Consider the following 20505-nt stretch of genomic DNA (forward strand, 5'->3'; position numbering starts at 1 on the left):
CATGTGTCAAACCCTGCCCCTTTCAGCGAAGAGCGTACAACATGAGTGTTTGTTGTAGCTTTCAGTGGCGTATACGTCATTTCAGAGGGACTTATTACACACTTTTATGTCTTAAGAAAAATTATGGGGAATAATACCATTCGAAGTTGACAATAAAGGGATCGCAATCAAGATTCGCCCAGAGCTCAAATAGCCTACAAATCAATCAATTGAATAACGCATCAATCGGCAGCGGCTGGGACTCAAAAGTGATAATTGGATCAACGTTATGAAGCAGCTGCCGAGATGACGGCCGTTCTTGATATCAAACCAGCGTTAACTTTGATGAAGTCCGAAAAATTGCATTGTAAGTAGCTTTGTCTAATAATTATTTGTATTACTGATATGACATCTAGGCATACTTTGAGTTTACACAGTCAGACAACTACCAATATTAACCCTATTGCAGACTATTTATGTTGAGTGCCATAAATATGTGTAGCATCAAAATGCCGTTTCATTTGATAGCTTTTATTCCATTTAGCCTAAGTCTATGTAAATGATGGAGAACACGATTGTGTTATCATTACATGCATACATTTTTTTATAACGCAACATTGTATTGTACCTATGCAGATAAGTGATGATTTAGGCGCGCATCAGTAATTGTGCACACCTTTTGTTAACATCGGTAAATAGCCCACCCAATTTACCTACCTCATCCCCATGTCGTTCTGCCCCTGAACAGGCAGTTAACCCACTGTTCCTAGGCCGTCATTGAAAATAAGAATTTGTTCTTTAACTGACTTGCCTAGTAAAATAAAAAAATAAAAAATAAAACTATTTTTATTTATTTACTTTTCTGCTCTTTTGCACACCAGTATCTCTACCTGCACATGACCATCTGATCATTTATCACTCCAGTGTTAATCTGCAAAATTGTAATTATTCGCCTACCTCATGCCTTTTGCACACAATGTATATAGACTTTTTTTTCCTACTGTGTTATTGACTTGTTTATTGTTTACTCCATGTGTAACTCTGTTGTCTGTTCACACTGCTATGCTTTATCTTGGCCAGGTCACAGTTGTAAATGAGAACTTGTTCTCAACTAGCCTACCTGGTTAAAGGTAAAATAAAAAATTGTGAGAAAAAAAATCCATTAATTAATGGCAGCACTCGATTAAGATTAATCGGTGCACCGGTTTATCCCTGTGAGTGACCTCAAATCTAACAGTATAATCTGCGCTGTTTGGTCAGGTTGTTAACAAGGCATCATGGTGCATCGTTCAGAAATATAACTCTTTTCTATAAAATATATGTTCAAATTAGTTTTCATTGGGAATGCAGATAAAGCGTTTTTTATCAAAAAACAATCATTTTTGCATGTGAAAACACAGAATCCTGCTCAACCTATGTCACTTTTGTTTTGAGCCGACTTTGCTGTTGGCCAGAGCTCACCTTGCTCACGCGCGAGAGGCGTAGCATTCGTTCCAAAATGAATGCTATCACATGTCCAACGACAAACTTCTTCCACCGGGGCAACTCTGGTCGGATAATCGAATCCCCTCACTAGCTAAATTTGTCTATTGGCTCAGATACCCTTTTTAGCATAGGTTACTGACTTGTCTACACTTTCTTACCTGTTTTTAGATGTTCTTGTTTTCTCTCATCCGTGTTATGATATATCTCACATTGCCATAGTTGTCCTATTTGTCACCCATAGACTCAGTTGTCAATAGTTTGCCAATGCTTAAATATCAGATTATGTAGCTTGCTCCCTTTTTATATTTGTTTCATATTCTACTTTCATTGATATGATTCAAACTATATGATTTCTCAGATGTTTTTGCTCAAGACTTGCTGTGTTAATGCAGACGACATAAAACGTCATGGAAACTAGGCTATTCACACATTCGTCAACCACATTAAACTAAGATCCAAGTGTGAAAACAGAGTACCACACACACACACAATGTTCATGTGATCAGCATAGTGTGAAAGTGCTGATAGTTACAGCATTGTCTGCACAAGCTTGCACCATCCTGCCAACTCTCCCAACAACCAGCCTCTTCACTCAAGGGGGAGAGCTACCACACTGAGTAACACAACCATGATACTTTGGTCGTACACTTGTTTTATTACACTTGTGCTCAGTGACAATGGTATTGTAAAAAAGCGCTCTTAAATGAGTTAGAGGTTGAATGTTATGTCTATAAGCCCTAAATGTCTAATGACGTTTGTTGTGATGGGTTTAGTCTGTCACGTCTTTCAAAGGCGTGTTGGGCTGATGAGGTTCTGGCAGGTGTTGGACATCTAGAGAGAGCAGCCTTTTCCACCATTTTGCATTGAAGTGACACACGTTACCTCTCCGGTCCTGGAGATGTCTCACTTAGGATATGTACACTAGTCACTGATGGGAATCTGTCCCCATCTGATCACTGCCTGTGATCACTAGACTTCTGGAGAACGTCTTTGCTTGAAGTAAGCCGATCAGCCAGGTACATGATGACTGAAACATTAGCTGTCAAAATAATGCCAGCTACTGTGGATAGGGGACCGGCCGCACCTGTGGAGATACTTTTTTGGGCAGGATGCCCCTGAATTAACAGCAAAAATGATTAGACTGTTATGTTACAATTGTTTAAATAATGGGTTCATGCTGAGACCAAGGTCTCTATCACAGATGATCCCTGTATACATATCAATATACACTATACTAATCAACATACACCATTATTCACATCAATATATGAAAAGAAAAACAATCACAGAAAAATAAACACATTCTTCACCAAAAAGTTCCTTAATCAGCCTTTTGAATTGCCCTAGAGGCACCAGTTAATACAACTTTAGAGAGCCTTTTGATATCATTCCACAAGTAAGGTACAGAAAAACTAAAAGCAGATTTACCTAACTCAGTGCAGACCTGAGACTGGGTCTGGAATCTTGTACATCTGTAAGTAAACAATTAAGTAAGTTACAGTGGAAGTTTATGCCAGGAGGGCTTTATAGACAAAAATAATGCAATGCGTCGATCTACTAAACTTCAGAGAACCAGCCTACTTTTCAAAACAGTGGCAGCTGCACTCTTATAGATAATATTGCTGTAGTTTACAGCTCTAGGACCTTAATTTGATCACTTTTGTTGCTGAGAATTGTATTTTATTCAAGCTTTAAAAAGGGTTCTACATTTTTATTTCCACTTTAAAATGTGAGACTTGATTTGAACTAATGAAAAATGTATCAACCCCTACAAAAAATGTCCATGAATTATAAATCACATTTCCTGTCGCTGCAAAATTATTTCCTGCTGTAGCAAACTGGTTCAAATTAAGATACTACATCTGTGTAACACTTATGAATGTCGACTGAATATTTTTTTCTGCTATTTAATGAAAGGTATGTTTTATTCCTGTAAAAGAAGACCATTTTTAATTAGGACTGGGACAACAAGGTGCTGTAGGTAGTCTAGTGGTTAGAGTGTTGGGCCAGTAACCAAAAGGTTGCTGGATTGAATCACAGAGCTGACAAGGTAAAAATGTCATCCTGCCCCCCTAACCCACTATTTCCCGGTAGGCCGTCATTGTAAATAAGAATTTGTTCTTAACTGACTTGCCTAGTTAAGTAAATAAAAATACCAGTATCGCAATATTTTTTTCCATGGCAAAAATGAAAACACTTGGTCCTTTTAAAAACCTGCTGTATGTAAAATATTATTTACTGTATCTTGGAAAATAAATAAATGTGACTTTGGATGACAACATAATGTTTGTTTCCAACATTAGGGTTATTTTCCTAAGGAAGTTAAATCTGCTTCGTGTTTTGTTACTTTGCCACGATACTAATGAGTATCGCGATACTGGTATTGGCCCTAATGACATTTTTCTTAAGTAACTCGTCAATCCAAATAACCGAATATTTATAAGCGAGGACACGATCAATGAGGGCACCATCCAATGTACATATGGATAAATGATCAGATACATTTTTACATGATCTGGAAATGTTTGATTCAAAGTCGAACACAGATCTTCTTGAGTGATATTATTGCAAGATGATTTGAATTGAAGTGAGCTATTTTAGGTTGTTTTTAGGTTTTCCTACGTGTGTTCAATGTATTGTTTACTTCATGGGGCTTTCCGTAGTGCTTGAATAGCAATTCTAGGACAGTCCCGTAACTCCTCTTGTGGTAAGAACACGTGAGGCGTCTGTTTTACTGTGAAAGGTGGCAGTTAAATATGAAATGGCCATGCCTCTACAGCTTTGGGTATCATAATGAATGCTAGAGTCAAAAGGATTCGGGGGGCCTGGGGATTGTTTTTTTCTATTTTAAAATTTGTAGGATTTCGTCATGTGACCTAGTTAATTATACTGAGTGACTTGATTTAAATAATGTAAAAAAATAAATAAAAATATTCACACTTTGATGTGGAGTTCCAGGAAGGAGGTTGAGGCATTGTCCGACAAGGGTGGCTAGGTGAGCCATTCACGTGTCATGCGTGGAAGAGGGGGGCCGCATTCCATTCTCTTACACCCTGGCCTTGGTGTGCTTTCTCTAAACAGTGTAGCTCTCTTGGCATGCCAGTGGACTGACTGGACTGCCTCATCCCGCCTTGTAACGCTTAGTCATAAAACACAGCGTGCGTCCCAAATTAGCACCCAAATCTCTATAAACGGCACTAATTTTGACTGAAGCCCTATGGGTTCTTTGCAATGTATAGGGTACCATTTGGGATGTAGCCACACTCCTAATCTGAGATATATTATCAGCGCTGAATGACAGCCATGCCAGAGAATGATTAGGGTTTAGAATAATCACAGAAACCCAAGCTGACTGGTAACCTGCATAATGGTTCTGTGTGATCTTTTAACCAGACCACCGGGGTAACATGGCTGTGTGCGTGGTGGAGGGTGTCTCCTCAAGCAATACTCGCAATGGGAGATCATTGCTCAGCCCATATATTTTGTGAGGGTGTGTTCTCGTTTCCCTCTCCCAGCACATGATGACACACGCGTGAGTCAGGCTTCGTGGTCCACGAAATCCAGCAATGTCATAGAGGGTGTCAAACTAATTCAGTGATTTTTCCATCTCCCTAATCACTTATTCATTTACTTTTGGATCTGTTTCATTTGAGTTTTCCCCCCCAGAATGCCCTGAGGAAAAGGTGGATATCTTTAGAAACTAGATTTTGACCCCAAGTAATGTTTTTATATGAAATGTTTAATCAAAATGTAATACATTACCTTTGTTGTTTGATGCCCCTGACTCTAAAAAATATGTTTGACTCTTATGTCTTCATCAGTATCCAAACAGACATCAGTATTTTTAAACAGAAATTATGTTTCCCGGCTAAATAATCTAAAACTGGATATATCGCCCAACTTCTTTGACACATACAAAGAGAACAAAAGTCACAAGCTTTAGGCTAGTTGGCGACTCAAATTAACAGCATGTTTGAATGTGTCAGTAGTGAGACAAACTTACATAAACTAGGGCTGTGACAATGCCAGTATCCCAATTATTTTGTCAAAAAAATAAATAATACAATTTAGGGCAAAAAAGAACATGACGCAGACCTAACTCTTTGGTCCTTTAAATACCTGCATGTAAAATATTGTGTGCAATAGCTTGGTGAATAAATGTGACTCTGGATGACAATATAATGAAGTTTGTTTCCAACATGAAGGCTGTTTTTTAAAATAAGTTAAATCTGCTTCTTGTTTTGTCTCCTTGCCACGGTACTAACTAGTATCTTTATACTGGTATCGTCCCATGTCCCAATATGAACCTACATGTATTTAGCAGTAACCATCTCTGGTAGCATTCAAAATGAAAAATACACACCAACTAAAGGAAGTTAGTTTCAATTGCCAAAAAGTTGCTATCTGCTTATTAGGTCGTTGTTGTGAATGATTTCCGGGCTATGCAGACAGTGCAGTGGGAATGTTCCAACAACTCTGACCTGGACTGTGTTGTACACCATAACTTGAGGTTCCCACTTGGGCCCTTGTGACTTCCCGTGTCGCTGTTGGCAAACCAGACTATCCCAGACACACCATAGCAGGATATCCAACATGTGGTTCCCATTCCCTGTCTCTCCTTGCCACAGATTCCAGGAAATTTCCACAACTCTCTGAAAGAATATCGTAGGCTAGACTGGAGTGTTTGCCAGTGACATGTCTGGCTTTGTGATGGCTGCCCTTTTTTAAAATCATGTTTTAGAACAGGAAGTTATTAAGGGAGGGATTGGATAGTGGGTGTTTTAGTAGTATTCGCTTTGATTGGGATTTTCTGTATCAGGCAGGACAAGAAAGTGTGCTGAGAGTACAATGAAACAAATCAACCTGCTCACAAACTTGATACTGAGGGGAAAAAACAGAAGTTCTCAGTGGAATTCTTCTCCTCTCCTCAACCCTACCCCCTCAGGAACCAACCATGTGATCTTCTGTTGGCAAGCCACAGAATGCAGATATCACACCCCCTGACCCCTGGTATGTTCAAAATGGAAACTGTTAATTATGTTCATGTTTTCGCTTGATGACTCTAGATAGACTCACTGGCTATGGTCAGTCTGACACTCATCAGTCTGGCTGGTTTTAAGGACGGTCTCTGGTGCATTTCTATCTTTACTGACATTAGTTGCAATGGCACCGGGGAGATGGCTGCCGTTTTACGGGTTCCTAACCAATTGTGCTATTGTGTTTTTTTTTCGCATTATTTGTAACTTTTTTATTTTTTATGTGGTATTTCTGCCGTCGTCTCTTTTTGAGCGAAAATAGCTTCTGGATTTCAGGACAGTGATTACTCGCCTCGTACTGGACAAAAATACTTTTTTATTCGAACGCAAAGGATTTACTTCAGACACCGGACAAGGTCCAAATACCTGTCAATCGCATGAAGAAGAGACAGAGATATCGTGGAATTAGGTCGGGGTGCCTTGTAAGGGTCTGATGGCGAGTGGGTAATCCACCTCTACCATCAGTCCTATTAGCCAACGTGCAATCATTGGATAATAAACTGGATGAGCTCCAATCAAGACTCCCAACGGGACATTAAAAACTGTAAAATCTTATATTTCAGAGTCGTGGCTGAACGACGATATGGATAACCTACAGCTGGGTGAGTTTTCCGTGCATCGGCAAGATAGAACAGCTGGCTCTGGTAAGACAAGGAGTGGCGGTCTGTCTATTTGACAATAACAGCTGGTGCACAGAATCTAATATTAAGGAACTCTCTAGGTTTTGCTTGCCTGAGGTAGGGTATCTCATGAAAAGCTGTAGACCACACTATTTACCAAGTGTTTATCTATATTTTTCGTAGCTGTCTATTTACCACCTCAAACCGATGGTGGCACTAAGACCGCACTCAACGAGCTGTATAAGGCCATAAACAAACAAGAAAATGCTCATCCAGAAGTGGTGCTCCTAGTGGCTGGAGACTTTAATGCAGGGAAACTTACCAGCATGTTACATGTGCAACCAGAGTATTAAAAAACCTTACTCCACACACTGACGCGTACAAAGCTCTCCCTCGCCCTCCATTTGGCTGATCTGACCATAACTCTATCCTCCTGATTCCTGCTTGCTACTCTGTTTATCTATGCTTAGTCACTTTACCTACATGTACATATTCCCTTAATTACTTCAACATTAAACAAATCCAAGCTGGTGCTTCTGACTCTCTGGTTTCGGGGGGTAGACTGGCACAGGGCTTCTGTCTCTTTGGTTTGGGGGGCGCAGTGATCAGGGCAAGACCCCTATTCATGCTGTTTGTGGTATAACCCACTGTGTTTGGGCCACGACGAGTCGATGGAGCGGACAGGAGACTTGGGAAGTTGTGTGACATACTAAACAAGTAGAACCGTCAATGCATACTAATGTTGCCCGGAACCCAGTTTACAGTATGGTATCAGATTGGTGACCAAGGGTACTAGCATTGGGGCTGAGTTGTCTTTTTTGTTCGTATTGGCAGATGTGGACTTCAGCGACGTGCCCCTGCTCACCCCGGGAAGCAGGGAGATGATGTCACAGGCCCTGAGGGCCACGTTTAGCGGCTTCACCAAGGAGCAACAGAGACTGGGCATGCCCAGAGGTAAGTCCACCCCCCCCTGTACAGCATTCAGAAACGCACTGCCTATGGCAACCAATAAAACAGGGCCCTGTTTAGGAGAGCATTACAATGTTAAATGTTCAGGGCCCAAATTCAAAAAGCATCTCAGAGTTAGATTGCTTATCTCGGATCAGTTTGCATCTAAAATCACTGCTATATTGAGACTCTTTAAGAATATGGGCCCAGAGAAATTAATTGTGTAGAATAGATGTCTGTATATGAAGTACAGTGCCTTTGGGGAGTATTCCGACCCCTTGACCTTTTCCAAATTTTGTTACAGCCTTATTCTAAAGTTGAAGTTTTTTCCCCTCATCATTCTACACATCATACTCCATAATGCCAAAGCAAAAACAGGTTTATAAATGTTTGCTATTTTATTACAAAAAAAAAAAAAATGGAAGCATCACATTTATATAAGTATTCAGGCCCTTTACTTAGTACTTTGGCAGTGATTATACCACCGTGTCTTCTCCCCTTCTTTGGGGGAGTTTCTCCCATTCTTTGCAGATCCTCAAGCTCTGCCAGGTTGGATGGGGAGCGTCGCTGCACAGCTATTTTCAAGTCTCTCCAGAGATGTTCGATCACTCCTGCGTTGTCTTGGCTATGTGCTTAGGGTTGTTGTCCTGTTGGATGGTGAAACTTTGCCCCAGTCTGAGGTTTTTGGTGCTTTGGAGCAGGTTTTCATCAATGATCTCTCCTTGATCCGTTCATCTTTGCCTCGATGCTGACTAGTCTCCCAGTACCTGCCGCTGAAAAACATCCCCAAAGCATGATGCTGCCACCATGCTTCACTGTAGGGATTGTATCCGGTTTCCTCAAGATGTGACGCTTTGCATTCAGGACAAAGTTCAATCTTGGTTTCATCAGACCAGAGAATCTTATTTCTCATGGTCTGTGAGTCTTTAGGTGCATTTTGGCAAACTCTAAGTGGGCTGTCATGTGCCTTTTACTGAGGAGTGGCTTTCGTCTGGCCACTACCATAAAGGCCTGATTGGTGGAGTGCTGCAGAGATGGTTGTCCTTCTGAAAGGTTCTCCCATCTCCACAGAGGGACTCTGGAGCTCTTTCAGTGACCATCGGGTTCTTGGTCACCTCCCTGACCAAGGCCCTTCTCCAATTCAATTGCTCAGTTTGGCCAGGCAGCCAGCTCTAGGCAGAGTCTTGGTGGTTCCACACTTCTATTTTAAGATTGATGGAGACCACTGTGTTCTTGGGGACCTTCAATGCTGCAGACATTTTTTTGGTACCCTTCCTCAGATCTGTGCCTCGACACAATCCTGTTTCGGAGCTCTACGGACAATTCCTCTGACCTCAAGGCTTTGTTTTTGCTCTGACATGCACTGTCAGTTGTGGGACCTTATATAGATCTGTGTGTGCGGTTCCAAATCATGTCAAACCAATTGAATTCTTGGACTCCAAGTTGTAGAAACATCTCAAGGATGATCAATGGAAACCGGATGCACCTGTGCTCAATTTTGAATCTCATAGCAAAGGGTCTGAATACCGATGTAAATAAGGTATTTCTGTTAATTAAAAAAAAAAAAAATTGCAGACATTTCTAAATGTGTCTTTGTCATTATGGGGTATTCTGTGTAGATTGAGTTTTTGAATAATTAAAATAAAATCAATTTGAGTAACAAAATGTGGCAAGTCAAGGGGTCTGAATACTTTCTGAAGGGACTGTATATGAATCGTGTAAATTGTATACATTTCTATCTGAAATGTTTTGCACATTTTACACACACAGGTCAATCCAAGTTATTGATTGATGAAACGGAGCCTGCCTTATTTATTTTTCTCCGAGGCAATTTTTTTGACCCAGTAGGAATGTGCTGCCTCAACAGTGTTTACAACATGCGGGTGGGAGCTGTCTGTCAAAGCCAAGTTGGTTGCAGTGGTGTAAAAATACTTTCAAGTACTACTTAAGTTTTTTGTGGTCTGTACTTTACTATTTATATTTGACAACTTTTACTTCACTACATTCCTAAAGAAAATGATCTACTTTTTATTTAATCCATTTTCCCTGACACCCAAAAGTACTCGTTACATTTTGAATGCTTAGCAAGACAGGAAAATTGTCTAATTCACAAACTTATCAAGAGAACATCCCTGGTCATCCCTACTGCCTCTGATCTGGTGGACTCACTAAACACAAATGCTTCATTTGTAAAGGAGGTCTTTTAGTGTTGGATTGGATTTAAAATAAACTAGAAAATGTGTCTGTCTGCTTTGCTTAATGTAAGGAATTTTAAATTATTTATACTTGTACTTTTACTCTTGATACTTAAGTATATTTTAGCAATTACATTTACTTTTGATACATCAGTATATATAACACCAAGACTTTTACTCTAAGTATTTTACTGGGTGACTCATGTTTACTTGTCATTTTCTATTAAGGTATCTTTACTTTTACTCAAGTAGGACAATGGGTACTTTTTCCACCACTGGTTGGTTGTTAAACCAACTTGCAATATACCTCGACATGACAACCCATTCACTCTTTAGAGTAGGCATGAGACCATGTGACCTGGTGGGAGAGTTGGAGGAGCAGCCTGTTAAGAGTAAACAAACGTGTGAGGCGTGGATAGACAGTGAGTCACTCCGTCTAGGGGGTCTCTGTTAATAAGCGCCTAGGAGTCTCGGCAGTTGCTGAGGAATTTTGGTGCAGGGAGTTTTAACTTTATCTGCCAAAAAGTCTAAGGATTTGGATTCGGTGCGAGAGGGTTATAACTTATGCTAAACACCACACTATACACAAGTGTATATGATGTATTCTCAAAACTGTTTGAGGAGCATTTTATTTTTGGATAAGGTCCCACTGACTTAAAGCCGGAATCCCTATTTGTGAAATGGCTACATGCGTTTAGGATATTACAGCAACAAAGTTAGTTCAAACAAAACCGTTTTTTTATTTAACCTTTATTTAACCAGGTATGTACTGCAAATAGTTTTTTCCACAATGCTGGATGCCTGTTTCTCCAACAAAAACATGTGCTGGCAACGTTTCACTTATGGCAATTTCAGATTAAGGTTGACCTGCTCCCAGTGTCAAACCGTTGCTGTTAGTGTGTTGTACAAAAAGTGCTATTTCAAGTTTTAAAGCTGGATGTACAGTATTGCTCCACAGATAATGCATTGTCATGAATGCTGTACAATTTATCATGAATAATATCAAAATACATTTTATTTTGTGACTGTCCCAGCCTCTTGCTCTATGTTTTGGCCCTTGGCAGAAATACTGCATTGATCCAACACTGTAGAGGGTCACTGTTAAGTAACCAACGTATCTGCATACACAGCGACATATGATCCAGATAGTCAGTGAATACACGGGATCACACTAAGGAAGACTGTTTTTGATGTCTACACCCCTTCCTCCTCTGTGTCCAGACCCCAGGCACTGGTCAGAGAGCCAGGTGGGCCAGTGGCTGCTGTGGACAGTGAACGAGTTCAGCCTGAAGAGCGTGGACCTGCACTGCTTCCGTATGGCCGGGGTAAGTCTCTGTGCCCTGGGGAAGGAGTGCTTCTTGGACCTGGCACCTGACTTTGTGGGGGACATCCTGTGGGAACACCTGGAGATGATGCAGAGAGGTAGGTAGCACCTGTGTCATCGCTAGGATAGCAACAGATGGCTTTTTACATTTCTATTAGCATCATTACTAGACTAGCAACATACAGTAGCCTATGGCTATTCGCATCATTACTAGGCCAGCAGAATACAGTAGTAGCCTATGGCTTTTAGTATCAATGTTAGGCCAACAACATCTATTAAGGCTATTAGCATCACTTCTAACCCAGCAACATGGTGCCCATAACCTTACTGGATTACTATTTATTAAGGGTCAAAAGCTGAAGAACATATGCACATCCAGGTACTTTCCGCAGGTGCTGGAGCAAACTCATGGAAAACACCACACTGCTGCTCCATGCCTAATGAAGACCTAAGGGTTGAAATGTTGTTATAAATAAATATCACCTGGGCAGCAGCTAAACTTCCTGGGGTCCTGCAACATTAGGGTGGTTAAATACAATTTAAAATATTAGATGACATTCATCGCCATTTACCCATTTTTGTCTTAGCTCTCCCGATCAACACCTGTGATTGCTTTATGCCTCTAATGTCAATATGCCTTGTCTACTGCTGTCTCGGCTAGTTCTTGTTTTATTTCACTGTAGAGCCCTCAGTCCCGCTCAACATGCCTTAGATAGCTCTTTTGTCCCACCACACACATGCGGAGACCTCACCTGGCTTAACTGGTGCCTCCAGAGACAACTTCTCATCGTCACCCAACGCCTAGGGGTACCTCCACTGTACTCACATCCTACCATACCATTGTCTGTACATTATGCCCTGAATCTCTATTCTACCACGCCTAAAAATCAGCTCCTTTTATTCTCTGTTCCCAACGCACTGGATGACCAGTTCTTATAGCCTTTAGCCGTACCCTTATCATACTCCTCTTTTCCTCTGGTGATGTAGAGGTTGATCCAGGCCCTGTAGCCCCCCAGTTCCATTCCCCAGGCGCTATCATTTGTTGACTTCTGTAACCGTAAAAGCCTTGGTTTCATGCATGTTAACATCAGAAGCCTCCTCCCTAAGTTTGTTTTATTTACAGCTTTACAACACTCCGCCAACCCTGATGTCCTAGCAGTGTCTGAATCCGGGCTTAGGAAGGCCACCAAAAATTCTGAAATTTCCATCCCCAAGTACAACATTTTCCACCAAGATAGAACTGCCAAAGGGGGTGGAGTTAGTCTGCAGAGTTCTGTCATGCTATCCAGGTCTGTGCCCAAACAGTTTGAGATTCTACTTTTAAAAATCCACCTTTCCAGAAATAAGTCTCTCACTGTTGCTGCTTGTTATTGACCCCCTTCAGCCGCCAGCTGTTAATTCCAGATGTGAATGTTCCCCACTTATCTTCAGAGTTTGTGCTGTCAGGTGACCTAAACTGGGATATGCTTAACACCCTGGCCATCCTACAATCTAAACTAGATGCCCTCAATCTCACACAAATTATCAAGGACCCTACCAGGTACAACCATAAATCTGTAAATACGGGCACCCTCCTAGATATCATCCTGACCAACCTGCCCTCTAAATACACCTCTGCTGTCTTCAACCAGGATATCAGCAATCGCTGTCTCATTGCCTGCGTCCGTGGTCAAACGACCACCCCTCATCACTGTCAAATGCTCCCTAAAACACTTCAACGAGCAGGCCTTTCTAATCGACTTGGCACGGGTATCCTGGAAGCATATTGACCTCCATTCCATCAGCAGAGGATGCCTGGTTATTCTTTAAGTACTTTCCTCACCAGCTTAAATAAGCATGCCCCATTCAAAAAAACAGAACTAAGAAGAGGTATAGATAGCCCTTGGTTCACTCAAGACTTGACTGCTCTTGATCGGCACAAAAACATCCTGTGGCGTACTGCATTAGCATCGAATAGCCCCCGCAATATGCAGCTTTTCAGGGAAGTCCGGAACCAATATAAACAGTCAGTTAGGAAAGCTAAGGCTAGCTTTTTCAAACAGAAATATGCATCCTGTAGCACTAATTCCAATAAGTTTTGGGACACTGAAGTCCATTGAGAATAAGAGCACCTCCTCCCAGCTGCCCACTCCACTGAGGCTAGGAAACGCTGTCACCACTGATAAAACTAAGATAATCAATCATTTCAATAAGCATTTTTCTACGACTGGCAATGCTTTCCACCTGGCCACCCCTACCCCGGCCAACAGCTCTGCACCCAAATAGCTGATGTTCTGAAAGAGCTGCAAAATCTAGACTCCTACAAATCAGCTGGGCTAGACAATCTGCACCCTCTCTTTCTAAAATGATCCACCGCAATTGCTGCAACCCCTATTACTAGCCTGTTCAACCTCTTTCGTATTGTTGGAAATCCCACACAGCTTACCGATCACTGTACCTGTACACAGCCAATCTGTATATAGCCCACCCAACTACCTCATCCCAATGTCATTTATTTTGAAGTGTACCTATGATACAAATTACAGATCTCTACATGCTTTGTAAGTAGAAAAACTTGTAAAATCGGCAGTGTATCAAATACTTGTTCTCCCCACTGTATATTAGCATAATTGCTAGGCTATTGAGAGACTACGGCTATCATCAGCGCAAAATAGTTTTAACGGACATCAAAACCTATTGTATAAAATGTGTTGGCATCCGATCCCACAAACATTGATACTTTACTGTGGTATTGTTTAGTTGGTATACAGTGGAGCAAAAAAGTATTTAGTCAGCCACCAATTGTGCAAGTTCTCCCACTTAAGATGAGAGGCCTGTCATTTTCATCATATGTACACTTCAACTATGACAGACAAAATGAGAAAAAAAATCCTGAAAATCACATTGTAGGATTTTTAATGAATGTATTTGCAAATGATGGTGGAAAATAAGTATTTGGTCACCTACAAACAAGCAAGATTTCTGGCTCTCAGAGACCTGTAACTTCTTTAAGAGGCTACTCTGTCCTCCACTCGTTACCTGTATTAATTGGTGGCTGACTAAATACTTTTTATATATATATAGTTTTGTGTTAAAGCGGGGATATCATAACTATGTCTTTCTTGGTAAAGATGTGAGGCATTTCCCCGTCAATGGCTTGATGCCCACATTCCAGGAGTCCCGGTTCACTTATGACTACCTTGCCAGTGAGTATAGCTTTTCTGCCCAAATCACAAGAGACAACTTTTGTCCAAATCATACTGTCCATTTTATAATGGAGAGAAATATCATTACTCCCTTTTTTGGGAGAGATGTAATGTCTCTCCCCCAATTCTTCTCCGTAGACTATGGAACTGAACGTGCCCAGTGCATCCTTCCATCGATCAACTCAGAGCCAGGCTTCATCACAGAGTCCAATCAGACACTTCTACCAACCACCTGTGAGGACCTGCTGTCAATCAAGACTGAGAACGGACATTCTACTGGCCCACTGGGTCCTAAGCAGGGGGACTACCTCACCATCAAACAGGAAGTGGTCTCCCATGACAACATGTGCATGGGGCACGTCATTCGAGGTAAGACCACAGTCATGTAATATAATAACATATGCCATTTAGCAGATGCTTTTGTCCCCAAAAATGTTCACCTTTATTTAACCAGGTAGGCTAATTGAGAACAAGTTCTCATTTGCAACTGGGACCTGACCAAGATAAAGCAAAGCAGTTCGACACACAACAACTGCGTTACACATGGAATAAACAAACATACAGTAGAAAATCTATATACAGCTTGTACAAATGAGGTAAGATAAGAGAGGTAAGGCAATAAATAAGCCATGGTGTCGACGTAATTACAATGTAGCAATTAAACACTGGAATGGTAGAATGTGCAGAAGATGAATGTGTAAGTAGAGATACTGGGGTGCAAAGGAGCAAGAGAAATAAAAAAATATGCAATGGGGATGAGGTAGATTGGATGGGCTATTTATAGATGAGCTATGTACAGGTTCAGTGATCTGTGAGCTGCTCTGACAGCTGGTGCTTAAAGCTAGTGAGGGAGATAAGAGTCTCCAGCTTTAGTGATTTTTGCAGTTCGTTCCAGTCATTGGCAGCAGAGAACTGGAAGGAGAGGCGGCCAAAAGAGGAATTGGCTTTGGGGGTGACAAGTGAGATATACCTGCTGGAGCGAGTGCTACGGGTTGGTGCTGCCATGGTGACCAGTGAGCTGAGATACGGCGGGGCTTTACCTAGCAGACACTTGTAGATGACCTGGAGCCAGTGGGTTTGGCGACGAGTATGACGCGAGGGCCAGCCAACGAGAGTGTACAGGTCACAGTGCTGGGTAGTGTATGGGACTTTGGTGACAAAACGAATGGCACTGTGATAGACTGCATCCAATTTGCTGAGTAGAGTGTCGGAGGCTATTTCGTAAATGACATCGCCGAAGTCGAGGATCGGTAGGATGGTCAGTTTTACGAAAGTTATACATGCATGCATGCATACATATTTTATCTTATTGACCTCTGTGGAAATCAGCCCACGACCCTGATGTTGCAAACGCCATGTTCTACCAATTCAACCACATTCTCCTCCACCTTAAATGCTATAGAAGACATCATGGGAGAATGTTTGTCTGCTGTATATAATATTCTCCCGTACATTGAATGTATGACATTTTAGCCTGGTAGAATCAGATTAAGCAAGGAGATCATTAACAAGCTCATTATGGACATTGTGTGGATGGATATTATTCACTGTGATGCAAATGAACATTCAGTTTTATGATCCTCATTATAAATACCTGGTTGGTGTTCAGTATTGCACACCGTAGCTATTTTTCAGCAGAATATTTTAGAATTTTGGTTCAGGTAGTTCCCCCATGCTTCACTTTGTTTCAAAATGTTTTCCCCCAACTGAACATGGCTGTGGTGTTCCACTCTTTCATCCCAGGTAAAATTGGGAGCCAAGAATCCTTTGAGAGTGTGGAGAGCCTAGATGCTTGTGAGCGTCTCACCCAGTCCCGGGGCAGCCACTCCCACTTCTGCAGTCTGCAGCGCGTGCCCTCCTACAACAGCTTTGACTCAGACGACTACCCGGCCACGCTGCGTGGCCACCCAGCCAAAGGCACCTTCAAAGACTATGTGAAGGAGCGCATGGACCTGACCAAAGACAAGTCTGTCATACCGGCAGCGGCTCTTGCGGGATACACAGGTGTGTGTGTTTATGTAACCCAAGAATGCACAACAATTGCTGACTACCTGGTAGGTGACTATATTTGCTGACTAACTCAAAAGGTGATTATTTGTTTCTTTGAGATTCAATTAAATACCAAGTAATTTAAGTAATAAACTGTATGTTCCTTGGTTGTGCTTCCACAGGAAGTGGTCCGATCCAGCTGTGGCAATTTCTGTTGGAGCTCTTGACTGACACTTCCTGTCAGTCGGTCATCAGCTGGACGGGAGATGGCTGGGAATTCAAATTGACCAATCCCGATGAGGTGAGAACATCCCTTCCACTTAGGCAACCAGGGAAGTGTCAAGCAACACCTAATTTGATCATCACGTCATCCTATATCCAGCTACTAATTCACATTGACAATACCTATTGGAATAGACAAAGTTAAAAGTATGTTTGCTTGATCTTGCCATAGGAAATTGGGGATGAGGTGGATCAAGATAATTTGACCCTCTCCCGCTCTCTCCCACCTTTCGTCCTCACTCCTCCCCTCCAGGTGGCTAGGCGCTGGGGCCAGAGGAAGAACAAGCCCAAGATGAACTATGAAAAGCTGAGCCGTGGCCTGCGCTACTACTACAACAAGAACATAATCCACAAGACGTCTGGCAAGCGATATGTCTACCGCTTTGTCTGCGACCTGAACGGCCTTCTGGGATACAGTGCAGAGGAGATTCACGCCATGCTTGACATGATGCCGGACACAGGAGAGTGATGTGGGTGTGGTCTGGGCACCACCAGGTAACATACACGCTTGTGTAGGACAGGGGTTGCCAACAGGTCGTGTGCCAAAACCGGCCCTCAAGTGATTTTTTTTTTGTGTGGGGGGGCTCCCCAAAGTTGAGTTTTTAGAGGGATTTTAGTTTTTGGTCAAGAAAGACTAAAATCACCAGGAATTCAGAAAAAAGGAGACTAGGAAATCTGTTCCCAATAATTCCATAAAAAAAGATGTGATTATGTCTCAATGTAATCAAAGTAGGAAATTATTGTTATTTTCAAATACTCTGTTTATTATTATGTTCTGGCAAAAATCATCTCAAGGCTGAATCTAGTTGCCTACCGCTGTTGTAGGAGATCATGATGAAAGCATTTACAATCACACAAAAAATACATAATGCAAATACAATCAGACTCCTGTCAAGTTGCTGAAGACAATGGAAGCGAGTTACTTGGAAATGGACATGGCCATCACCCAAGGAGGTTAGATAATTTTATTCAAATGGAGCACATGGCAAAAGAAATATACCCTTTGGGACCTAAGACTGGTGTTTTTCTGTGTTCAGTATAGTTCTCTGGAAACCACATTGACAATCCACAGCCATTTTAGCAGCCAAGCATTGGGCTTTTTGTGTCAGTCTCAAAGCAATGACTCTACTCTTACACAAGGGGCTACTGAAGTCCTTTTTAATGAATGATTTGTTTGAGGACTGCTACAGACATCCAGGGTATGGAGGGCAACACTAGGTGCTCTATATATCTATCAATGCCACCACTGTCATGTTTCCACCTGCCAAAAATATGTCCAATTTGTCATATTTCCCTGACAAAAGACATGTCTTTTTTTTATACTGCACAAGCCATAATTCACTGTCTCGACATGCTTTGTCATGAGTTCCCCTAAATGTGTTAAGAGCTTTCACATTTCGACTGTTACCCTGGGTTGTATTCACTAGGAAATAAATTGAAGAAAACGGACCGAAACGGGAGGGACTACCTGAACCTGTCCAATAAGAAACTCATTTGTGCTGCAAAACCTTTTGCTACAGGTTGTTGCGGTGTGCCCTATTGAATATGGTTAGAAAGGTGTGAAGTACTCTCATATTTGAGGGAACGAAACCCTACAACAATGCTATCGCGAGTTCTATAAATAGAAGTTCCAAAATTATTTTACAGCATTTGTTTATCTTTTTTATAATGTAACAAAGTTTTGTATAAAATGTCAAGTTTAAATTTTTTAAATGACAGACAGGGTTCTATGCGTGGGTCTGTATTCATCAAGCGTCCCCGAGTAGGAGTGCTGATCTAGGATCAGTTTTTCCCTTTTAAGTTATTAAGAAGATTACATTGAAAGAGGGGCTGGCTGGCTGATCCTATATCAACACTCTTTGTTTGAGACTTTGTGAATATAGGATAAAAAAAAGGTGTCAGTATCCTCTTTCTTGCTTTATACATACAAGATTTGTTGGGCTGAGCCTGGCCTATCGCTGAACATTTAAGAGCAGAGCTTTTATTATGATTGTACATGAGAATGTTGTATACCAAACAGTATAAACAAAACTAACTGGTGTGGGTCTCCTATTTTTACTCCTCACCTTCACACAAATGCCCATGTAACACACACAGAGCTAAAAATAGCCACAGTTGAGTAGCGGCTAGACTGACATCATTGCCAAACATGGGGCTGCTGGACAGGAAATTCCACCTGATACATGTTGAACTTAGCTGTGAATGAATAAGTGATGTTTTGCCCCTGTCCCTCTGGATTACATGCTTAGTCTTAGCCCATGTGACATACTAGGCCTAAGGTATAACATTCTCCCAGGGTCAGCTCGATGACTTGAAACAGGAGAAAGGCAAGATGACAGCTATCTAAGTCATTGAGAGAGGACATTAGTTCTGTGTGTGACTCCATGATAACAATGACGGATAAATCACGAGGGACAATCAAGGCAGAACATGGTTGTGGGCGGAATCGCCACATGAGACCTGGAAGGCATCTGAAGAAAAAGTGAGGGAAATGGTCTCTGAGATGGACCACAGGAAGATCGAGATGGAGGGCGCCCGCAGGACTGGAAAACACAACCCAGGTGATAGGCCGATAGTGGTCAAGTGTCTGAGGTTCAAGGACAAGGTAGCTGTTCTGGAAAGAGCCAAGAACTTGAGAGAAACTTATCTCTTCGTCAACGAGGACTATCCTGAATCTGTGCGCCAGAAGAGGAAAGAACTGATCCCAGCCATGAAAGCTGCCACCCTCCCTCCCAGAAGGCTGGAAGGGATGAGAGAGCCAAGCCTATGGGTTTGTCGCTTCACACACACACCAATTGATTAATGGACTGCTGAATTTATATTTAGCTTTTTTTGCTCTTTTCAGTATTATGTCTATCTCTGATAAGCTACCCAGGAAAGGGCTGAAAATAGCCCATATTAATATATGTAGCCTTAGAAATAAAGTTCATGAAATCAACTTGCCAAAATCAGATAACATTCATATATTAGCCATTTCTGAGACTCAGAAATGTTTTCAAGGTGTATCCGTACCCATTGGATGCAGTGATCACAATATAGTGGCTATATCCAGGAAAGCCAAAGTTCTAACAGCTGGGCCTAAAATAGTGTATAAGAGATCATACAAAGGATTTTGCTGTGACTAATGTGTATGATGGTAAAAATATTTGTTGGTCAGATGCTGCACTTGAATTTATGAAATTGCTTCTTCCAATTATTGATAAACATGCACCTGTTAAGAAACTGACTGTTAGAACTGTTAGCGCTCCATGGATTGATGAGGAATTGAATAACTATGGTTGAAAGCGATGGGGGAGAAATAATTGGCTAGTAAGTCTAGTTGCACATCTGAATAGCTTACTTTCTGCAAATGTAGAAATTAGAAGAAGAAACTGTTATGAAGCCTTAAATGAAATTATGGGGAGAAAGACATATACTCCATCTTTCATCGAATCAGATGGCTTATCACAAAATAATTTGCTG

The 20505-nt window shown here is 41.5% G+C and overlaps 1 protein-coding gene across 6 annotated transcripts; it reads left to right on the forward strand.

Annotated features, from left to right (window-relative positions):
- The first annotated feature begins 40 nt into the window (after positions 1 to 40).
- LOC115136123 (protein c-ets-1-B-like) lies at positions 41 to 19083 on the forward strand. Of its 6 annotated transcripts, XM_065023837.1 has the most exons (9): positions 6375 to 6474; positions 7064 to 7102; positions 7955 to 8074; positions 11485 to 11685; positions 14698 to 14772; positions 14911 to 15141; positions 16516 to 16776; positions 16944 to 17062; positions 17297 to 19083. In XM_065023837.1, exons 1-9 carry the CDS (start codon positions 6447 to 6449, stop codon positions 17510 to 17512), a joined length of 1290 nt encoding a protein of 429 aa, XP_064879909.1. In that variant the 5' UTR covers positions 6375 to 6446; the 3' UTR covers positions 17513 to 19083. The 6 variants fall into 6 exon arrangements, with proteins under 6 accessions (XP_064879906.1, XP_064879908.1, XP_029527430.1 ...); XM_065023836.1 differs by lacking the exon at positions 6375 to 6474 and adding an exon at positions 42 to 346 and having other exon boundaries at positions 14698 to 15141; XM_029671570.1 differs by lacking the exons at positions 6375 to 6474; positions 7064 to 7102 and adding an exon at positions 43 to 346.
- Positions 19084 to 20505: the final 1422 nt, after the last annotated feature.

The sequence above is a fragment of the Oncorhynchus nerka genome, linkage group LG10, assembly GCF_034236695.1.
Source record: "Oncorhynchus nerka isolate Pitt River linkage group LG10, Oner_Uvic_2.0, whole genome shotgun sequence".
In the NCBI taxonomy this organism is placed as follows: domain Eukaryota; kingdom Metazoa; phylum Chordata; class Actinopteri; order Salmoniformes; family Salmonidae; genus Oncorhynchus; species Oncorhynchus nerka.